The sequence below is a fragment of the Pundamilia nyererei genome, unplaced genomic scaffold, assembly GCF_000239375.1.
Source record: "Pundamilia nyererei isolate P.nyererei 1_Seehausen unplaced genomic scaffold, PunNye1.0 scaffold00074, whole genome shotgun sequence".
NCBI classification, from domain to species: Eukaryota; Metazoa; Chordata; class Actinopteri; order Cichliformes; family Cichlidae; genus Pundamilia; species Pundamilia nyererei.
The window spans coordinates 2896526-2906256 of NW_005187475.1; the positions used below are offsets into that span (position 1 = coordinate 2896526).

At 39.8% G+C, this 9731-nt stretch overlaps 1 protein-coding gene across 1 annotated transcript in view; it reads right to left on the bottom strand.

The window, feature by feature from the left end:
• Nucleotides 1–896: 896 nt before the first annotated feature.
• gpr176 (G protein-coupled receptor 176) overlaps nucleotides 897–9731 on the bottom strand; it is a 14004-nt gene continuing 5169 nt past the window's right edge. The window contains exons 2-3 of the mRNA XM_005737299.1: nucleotides 7242–7494; nucleotides 897–3139 (exon numbers count right to left, since the gene is read on the bottom strand). Of these exons, the coding sequence (XP_005737356.1) occupies nucleotides 1900–3139; nucleotides 7242–7494 (1493 nt within the window). The 3' untranslated portion in view covers nucleotides 897–1899. The remainder of the gene's footprint in view (nucleotides 3140–7241; nucleotides 7495–9731) is intronic.

Genomic DNA, 9731 nt, shown 5'->3' on the forward strand with positions numbered 1-9731 from the left:
AAAAAAGGGAGGGGCTGACTCAAGACTTACGCAGTGTACTCTACAAGTTACGAAATGCAGTGCACACATGGACTTGCCTCAAGGCACAGGGAAACTAACACTGATTTAACTCTGTAAGAGGTTTTCTGTGGGTTTTGTTTTATAATTTAATATTTGACATGAATTTACATAACTCTGTTTTTCTTTTTGTCTTTCTTCTTTAGGGCCATGTTAGCCTAAGAGCTTAAACTAAAAATTCATTACTGGCACTGATCAAAAGCTTCAGAATGGCATCTTAACCAATCTGTGATGGTAAGACCTTCCCAAGGTCAAGAACTACTGTATTCGTTTAGGAAGCAGACTTTAAACCTTAGTGTGACTTCTCTTTTTACAGTTACAATATTTCTGTTGTCAAACCCTTGATCATTGCAAGAGAATCAGGTTAGGGTCTTTGAATAAGCCTTGAATCAATTTGGGTGGGAAATACAAGTCAATATTCTAGGAAACAATCAATAATCTTCTCCTTTGTGCAACACTGAATAACATTTTCTGCTCGGTTTATCCACTAAATCTAATACAGCAACTACCACACACAGCCTGACCGCTCAAAAAGTCACTGCTGCATCCAGTGTATTTGAATAAAGCTATTACTCATCTCTCTCTTGCTTTTAAGTAGCACCGGTGGATATTATTTCAAGTCAAGCATGAGTGAACGATTCGCCTGATAACAGCATGGGTAGGATGCAGCATAGATTCAGCTCCTCTGTGGACATAACAAGGAATTGTGGGTAGCCCCGAAGGGAGTTACGGCTTGACAAATATTTGAAGTGTAGCCCAGCTCTGTTTACCTCAGCCAAAGGTGCAGGTCAAAGCTTTTACTGATGAATTCTGCATCACAAAGGAGACAGAGCCAGAAGTGTCAATCAGAGATATTTAAAAGGAAACATGTTTTACAGAGCGTCAGATGATATAAAATGTGCACTTGGTATCTCTGCTCCTACTTATTATACAACATTTTAATTGAGCAACTGACTTTCAGGAAATCTGTGAGAAATCATTAAGATTGATGTAAGGTCGCTAAAAGATCCCCAGTGTGCATGAACCTGCAGATTTCAGTATATGTCATGCACTTCCAGAAACCAAGACTGAACACACAGTTGAACTCGGATTGTTTCACATTGTAAACATGTATTTGCATACGCTACGTCAGTGTTTTAATCTTATGAAAACCATCGACATCGAAAGTGAAAATCACAACAACATCTAAGACATTACTAGAAATGTTCAGAAAGTGGAATTTGACAAAAAACAAAGGCAGCAGACAATACCCAAAACATTTCTGTAAATCAAACATAGAAAAGAAAAGTCCCACAATGGGTTAAGTGAAAAGACCAACACTAAGATGTGTTCATATACACAGTGCAATCAGATTAGAACTATTTTTAAAAACTGTTTTGTTAGCAGGTCCATAATGGTTGCTTGATTATTTGCTGTGGAAATATATTATCCATTATCAGTGCATCCCTCAAGATAATTGGATTTGTACAGTGTTGTTTGACTACTGATGTCACCTCCAATAAAAAGAAAGATTTATGAAGGTATCTATTTTCCTTCATCATGGAGTCATTGTGGAAGTCCTTAATTATAAAACTGGACCTCTCGAAGAGCTGTGAAATTGGATGGAATGGACATATTTGTCAGACTAGAAATATTATATTGATATCAAATTGATTCACAAATGGAAATACAGTGCTTCAGGGAACCTGCTTTTATGCAGTAAAATGTCGAACCTGAACTTCTACAAGAGCTACAACTGCAAATCAGAAGAAAGAACCAGAAGAAACCATGCAGACATCATTGTCTTCTCCCAAAGGAGTTCTGATTTTTCCAGTGTTGTAGATCAGAGGCCAACAGTACAGTTCATGGATCCACGGTGGGAATTGTGCTGACCTTGTTGTTCCTGCTGATCCTGCGTTCTGGCTTCTGCTTTGGCACTTTGGTCTGGATCAGCTCCTCAGGCGTGTTACCCAGCGGTGGCAGTAGCCTCTTCTTGCTATTCCTGGTCTCAGGTAACCACTGAGGTGGCAGCTCAAAAGGTCCAAAACCAAACTGTGGGGAGTCCTCTGCTTCTGTAGGTGTAGCAGGTGCCACTTGTGATGAAGAGGCATAAGCGCATGTATGGACTGGAGAGGCCCGGAGGGCTATAACTGAAGGAGGGACCTCCTTGGTGATAACCAGCCCTCCTCCTGTGCCCTGCAGAGAGTCCTTTTTATTAATCACTTCACCTCTGAGGCTTCCCATTCTTGACCCACCTTTCTGGTCATCTTTGGGCCCTGAGCCTTCTCCTGATCCTTGAGATGGGATCTCCACATCATTCTCCCCATCCTCCTCCTCTTCTTCTTCAGACGGTCTGAAAATCTGCTGTTGGCCAATGTTAAACATCTCTAGAAGCTGGCTTCCAGATCGACCAGCAGTCTCCAGTCCTACTGGCTCCCCAATCACGCCATCTGCTCCTAAAGAAGCCAGACCTCCAGTGCTAACCACGTTACGGCGGCTGTAACGTCTGTGAATCCTGGCCAGCAGGTCCAGACAGCTGTGACGCGCTGAGCGGTTAACAGTCAGAAACAAAAGTGGGTTGGTGAGCAAGGATACCTTAGGAAGCCAGAGGGCTGTGAGATACAGTGAGACAGGCAGCTCTTTAGCATCTGCCAAAATAGTGCGGTAAAATACTAAGGCCCCATAGGGCGCGCTGCAAGCTGAGAAAGCCAGTACCACAGCCAGAAGAGTTACATGAAGTTCGGCTTCCCTCTGGGACACGTATGGGATAGAGATGCTGTTCTGGGGAGTTCGCAGAGCTGCGATGATCACCTTCTTCTTCTGGCTGGCACTTAGTGCTCTGCGGATCAGAAGCATGAGAAGGAAGACCAGAGCCAGGGGGAGGATCACTGTGGTGATGTTGTAGATCAACACATACACCATGTGACTCAGCGAGCGGGCGGGGTCATTTGAGCAGGATGAGGTCACGTACACATCAGTCACATTGGTCACAGCAAACACGGGGAGGCTGACCACAGTTGCATGGACCCAGATATAGATGACCAGATCTCGAGATCTTGCGTCTGAGATTTTCCTCTCCAGTGGGTACAACACTGAGTAGTATCTACAGACAGAAAGACAAAGTAATTCAATGCTTAACAACATGTATTTGATATTTGATATTTGATAAACCCACTCAATGTCCATTATGCGTTTCCTACTTCACCTTCTAGAGGCTTACTCAGAGAAGGCTTTCTTGCCTTGCTGAATGGAAGAAGTAATGAGTAATCTGTTTTCGGGCTAAAATAGAAGCAAGAATCCACATATGAGGCTGTGAGGAAGGCTTTATTCCACTTTACACAAGTGCCTCACATGTTTGAGGTTCCTCGTGTTAGAACATTTCTTACAAGCAATTTCTTTTGAGTTATTTGGAGCTAGCTTGCTGACAAAGCCAACTAGCGTTAGCTGCTAATTTAGCAATCTCTCGTCCAAAAAGTTGTGACTTCTGGCTCAACAAAATAAATAAACCACTCACAACTCTAAGCACTTGTTACTAAGCTATACTTGCTACTTAGCTCTCCTATGTAATCTGTGGTTCCTTCTGTTTATCACTGAATACAGTAGCTAACTGCCTTCTCAGCCTGATTGTAGAGGAGAGCATCTATTAGCAATAGGTACAGGGCTGATAACAGCTGATAATGGTTATTAAATGGTATGATAACATTCAAATTGGGCGCTTTCCCCAGTGGAGAATTTTTTACATCCTAAAGCTTGCAGCAAATCAATAGAGGCATAGTTTTGGTGATGTTAACACTGTGGAAAAAAAAGCTTTTTCCTAAGCCAGAGTGTCACCTGAGTCCAGGCGTACTGAAAATGCTCACAGAAATCCATCTTATGATGATTTATGTGAAAATTATTTTAAAATAAACGTTAAAAATACTGACGTATGAGCTTGAAGGGGTTTTAGCAGAAAGGTAGTGCTGGTATAAAATTATTGAATCCATTATACAAGCTCCAAATAGACAAAAAGGTGAGAGGTGCAGTTTTCTGGGAGTTTTTTTTTATGTAGTTACTAAATTTATCCTGCAGCCTCTTCACATATTTATTGTATTACATAGGCTTATTATTTGTCACAGCCATTTTGAGGTATTTTTATAAACAGGAAAAACAGGAAATTCCACAGGAAATGGACAAAGCTCAGTTATCTAAAAATAAAACCAATTGTGCCATTTTTAGTGGCCACTTTGGATACATTCAATCATGAACATTTAGCCCTTTTTAGATCAAAGAATTTTAATTTATCCATGGTATATTAACTTCTGCAGAGGTTAAAATTATATGGGTGATCTCTTGATAACTGCAGTGCAGATAATAGCATGCAGATTGCCTCACATCCTTTTGTTTTCCCTTACTCATAAGGAGAATAAACGAAATGAAAAAGTCATTACTACGATGTCCCTTGACTATCTTGTCTGTGCTGCAGTATGATTGTGTGTGTTCGTGTGTATGTACACTGCAGTCCCAACCTGTGTACAGAATATCTACAGCCTCGATTACCCTCCTGGAGAATAAATAATTCATTGGTTTGATATCATTCTGACTGTACCAGTTGCTATGGAGGCAACATAATCTCTATAGCAGTGAAACGAGGGCTGGGAAGAGGTTGCAACAATACAAAGTCTCCCTGCAATCACTATAAAGTTGGTAGAGGATATTCACGTACTACTGCAGTCATCCATATTATCCATGGTATATTTTAATATTATAAATTAATAAAAATGTGGCTTCTGTGCACTTTTATGCTCCATTTTGAACATGCCTATTTATGATATTTGCTATTTTTTTCTGCATTACATACAGAAGCTGTGTTATCTTAAGCTGCAACATGCAAAGAGATAAAAACATGATTCGATAAATATCATATAATAATAAGTCATGTATACGATTCTGAAAAAGGAACTCTTTTAGGTTTTCTCAATACTTGTATAAGTATATTTTTTATATTTCGTATAAGTCTGTGCATCTGTACTTGGGCTGCCCACTGTTTTCTATGCCAATTTTCTATTTTCTTACTGGACTTTCTTTTAAGCAAAAACAACACTGGTGTGGAGAAAATACAAACATTAGAGACACTGACTAACTACAGTCATTTTTACACATGAGTTCTGTACAATGTTGAGAGACTCAGCTGGGAACATTCTGTGAGAAAGGTCAACTATGGACAAAGTGCACAACAGGAAATAGTCAGCTTTAGGCACAGTTTTAGGAAATATTATACACATAACCAGCACCCACTTGCAATAATTAATGAAAGCAAAAGGTTAATTAAAGGGTATAGCATAAGAAAATAAAATTAAACTAGTTAAATAATATGCTTCAAATACTTCAGCTGAGATAAAGTGGGGAAATAATTAAAGTTATCACCTGCTGATTTTATAGGTTTGCTCATTTACAAAAATGCAGAAAAGTAAATTACATAAAGGTTCAAAATTGATTTGCATATCAGTGAGTGAAATAAGTACTTCATCCCCTCCGAGCAAGTCAGAGTCTGTGTGCTAATGTGGCAGACAGATTGTGTTCAATTATTCAAACAATGACAAATACTCCTGATCTCAATTTATGTGTACAAACCACACCTGTCCAGAGAATCAATTTCTTCTATTCCAACCTCTCTACCACCACGGGAAACACTAACGAGCTGTCAAAGGACATCAGGGACACAATTGCAGTCCTGCACAAGACTGGAATGGGCTACGAGACCAACAGCAAGAAGCTTAATGAGAAGGTGAGAACTGTTGGTGTGATTATTTGGAACTAGAAGAAATATAATGACCATCAATCATCCCCTATCTGGAGCCAGATCATGCCTCATGGGGTGAGCTACACAGGACGAGCATGTTAATGATCTCAAGGCATTTTGGACCAAGAACATCATTGGTAACACACTACGCTGTAATGTAAAGGATTCAGAGAAGGCTTGGAAGAAAGTCCTGGGGTCAGGTGAAACCAAAATCGAGCTCTTTGGCATCAGCTCGAGCCGCCGTGTTGGGATGCAGAGAAATGCTGAGGATGCCCCAAACCACCCTATCATCCCCACAGTGAAGAACGGAGGTGCTAAGGGTACAAGATGACTTCACTGCATCGAGGACACTGCCAATGGACAGGGCTATGTACAGTCATTTTGAATGAGAATTTTCTTCCCTCAGCCAGAACACTGAAGATGAGCTGTGAATGGGTCTTCTAGCGTGATAATTACAAACATTAACCCCAGGTTAACAAAGGAGTGGCTAAAGAAGAAGCACATTAAGGTCATAGAGAGTCCTAACCAGTGTCCAGACTTCAGTCCTGTAGAAAAATCTGTGGAGAGCGCTGAAGCTTTGAGTTGTCAAGCGACAGCCAAGAAACCTAAAGGAGTTGGAGAGTTTCTGTAAAGAGGAGTGGGCCAAAACCCCCTCTGAGATGAGGGTCAACCTGGTGACCAACTACCAGAAGTGTCTTACCACTGTGCTTGGCAAAAAGTGTTTCTCCACCAAGTACTAAGGCGCGTTTTGCTAGAGGATGAAATACTTATTTCAGTCAGTGACATGAAAATCAATTTGTAATCTTTGTGTAATGTTTTTTTCTGGATTTTTGGTTGGTAGTTTTTCTTTTCTCCATTAAAAAGAAACTACCATAAAATGAGAGACTATTCATTTAGTAGTAAGTGAGCAAACTTACAAATTCAGCAAATTCAAAGTGGTACTGGGAGGCCTGGGACACACGCTCCACCAATCACAACCCTGCACCTCCTCTTAACAGGGTGTTAAAAGAAGGTGTAGAGATGTTTTTCTGCTTTAAAAAAATCTTTCAGAGTTGGATTTCCAGGTGTTTAAAGAAAGAGAATTAGGCGAGTTGACTATGCTAAGCAACATATTGACAAACTGATCAGAGAGCGGATATAAAGGACCCACTTTTTTTGCCCCAAGCGGTCCATCCAGATACAGAGAGGTGAGTAGGAGGTGCATGTTAGTGTCTTTCAAAAGCATCATTTAAACACAGTGATTCTGGCTACAAACCTGAAGTGAGAAAAAATAAACACATCACTCATTTTACTGAAAGGATAGAGTGCTCTTTGGGTTTTGTAATTTCACGCACAATCCACACTTGATGACTGAAAACAAATGATGCTCCACCTATCTACTTTAATTCTGTGTATACACTGAAAAGTATCATGTTTTTGCATTTACCTGTCCAATGCGATGGCGCTGAAGCTGAGAACGGTGACAGAGCAGAAGAGTTTGTGGAGGAACTTGAGAGCTTTGCAGAGCACCAGCGTGTGAAGCCACAAGCAGCACCGAGGATTGGCTCCGAGTGCCACATCAAAGGGGATGCACACCAGGCCGGCACAGATACCAGACCATGCCAGGTTCTTGATGAATCGATTGGTCACCGTTTTAAAGACGTTTGTGCAGCAGGTGCACCACAACACAGTGGCATTACCTGTCGAGAGAAAGAAAGATGTTTAAAGATTTAGAATAAAATGAGATTAAGTTTGCCTACTAACCTGCACCCCTCAGTAGAAGCTACAATTATCAACTCCTATAAGTCTGCATCTCTGCCAACCAGTCAAGTTTTGTTTATACGCACTCATTGTAATAAATGTAATGAAGATTTTATTCATTTAAAGGTTAGCTCCAAGGTTTGGTGTCACCAATCCTGCATCCAACCAAATGTGAAATATGGTCACAACTTGGTTTTCTGATCTTGAGTTAAAGTGTAGAATTATGGTCATATTATCAGTTCACATACAAAAACTTGAATTCTACAGTCTGTGTTGTCATAAGTCTAACTCGGTTTAAATAAAGATTGGAAACCTGAACGCTGGTACAAGCAGCCCTTTCCTTTTGTTGTGCTGGTATGAGTTTTTACCAGGCACACCATAGATCTCAAAGAAAAGACCTGGTTAGCTTGAAGACTAAATTGCCCATTGACAGGAAGGAAGGCTTACTTATCTTACTGATCTGCTATAGCACAGATTAATGATTTCTCAGCTGCTTATTCCTGACGTCCATCCAAGACAAACACTGCGACTGAACAATGTAAGGAATGCAAGTACTTCTCGGACTGAGATTTAAGCCAACTGACAGATGTACGAAAGGAAAGAAAATGTGTCACTTTCAATCTGCCCGTTTTACACTTGCCATCAATGAACTTATCTGTGAACTGGAAGTCTTTACACATTAGATTGGAAGCTGCCTCACAGCAGGACGAGGAATCCGCTACCAAGAATACTTCTTCAAATCAAAATCAAACTCTTTATGAATTTGTCCAAAAAAAAATGGGGGGGAAAGTTCAATTTGAATGTTATTATTTGCATCTGGACACCCCTTTTTACCCCCATTTTACTGCAAAAAGGCTTCCCCTGTGACAGTTCAAGGAGTTTCAGCCCCCAGACTTGCTCTTTCTTTTCTTTTCTTTTCTTTTTATTTTTGGGGGATTTCTTGAAAAAAGTATGAAAATTGTTTAAAGGACAGTGCCTTCTTGTAAAGACTTGATGGCAGAACACAGGACAAAATTAGTGATGCAGGTGCCGCTAAAGCATAAAATAAAAAATAGCCAAATGAAATAAATCTATATCAGCAATAACAAATTCGTGCTGTATGTCACTTGTAGCAGGTTCAAAGAGGGATAAAAAGAAAAAAAAAAAAAAAAACAGTTGGTCCACCCTTATAAGACATCCTCCCAATCATTTACATCTAATAGCCTGCAAGCTGGAACTTACTAAAAAGAAACTGCAACTAAATCAAAAAAGGACAACAGGAGACATTTTTATGTTTCTATTTCTCTCTGCATAATTTGGAGTGACAAAGTGGTAACGATTGGTAATTAAGTTTCAAAAGGTGAACTTTTTCCTTCTTGCACTGCATTAACTCATGTCAGGTCACACGGGACCCTGTGTGATTTCAGCTCCTTCAAAAGTAATTACCCACAGAGTGTTAGCTGCACTCTGGCTGAGAGCAAGATGTTCTGCAGTGAAGGAAACCGTTTCACGTTTTTCCTGAGACCTGTGCTTTAAAAAAAAAGGTCTCAGTTTGTCAGAAGAAAAACGCATTCATTGTCAGGTGGATGGGGGAATAGAAAAGTAACCATAGTTTATAAAACTAAATGAAAGAGAGAAAAAAGACCTTTTCTATGAAAGCAAGGTCGTATATAACAACCACTTATCCCTGATTTCTGTTGTTATGTACCTCAGGAGGTTTCAAATGGAGGCGGAAGAAGCTGTTTTCAGCAGGACATGGTGTGCTTTAACTATGCAGAACTCGATTAACATGCTCTGATACAGAATAGCACATAGGCGTGGTATTTCGGGGAAACCCTGGTAAAAGTACATTCTGCTAGGCTGACTAATGTGGAATAATTAAATCAGCACAAATATTAATTATTTCAAATGCAAACTACATAAAAAGAATGTTTATTACAAATGTCTGTTCATACGGTATGTTGACATTTTATCTTGCTACCTTTGGTCTCTAATGTGAGGCAATTAATACCCAGTCTTTCAAAAAAAAAAGAAAGAAAGAAAGAAAGTGTGATACTACATTTATAAGGCGATAAAACTATTGCTTAAGATATTTTTGTCCAGATCATTTCCAGAGTCATGCTACCATGTGATGTTCAAAGTAGATTTCAATAATCAAAATACAAGAGTTGATTTTTATCTTATAGATTTCAGACAG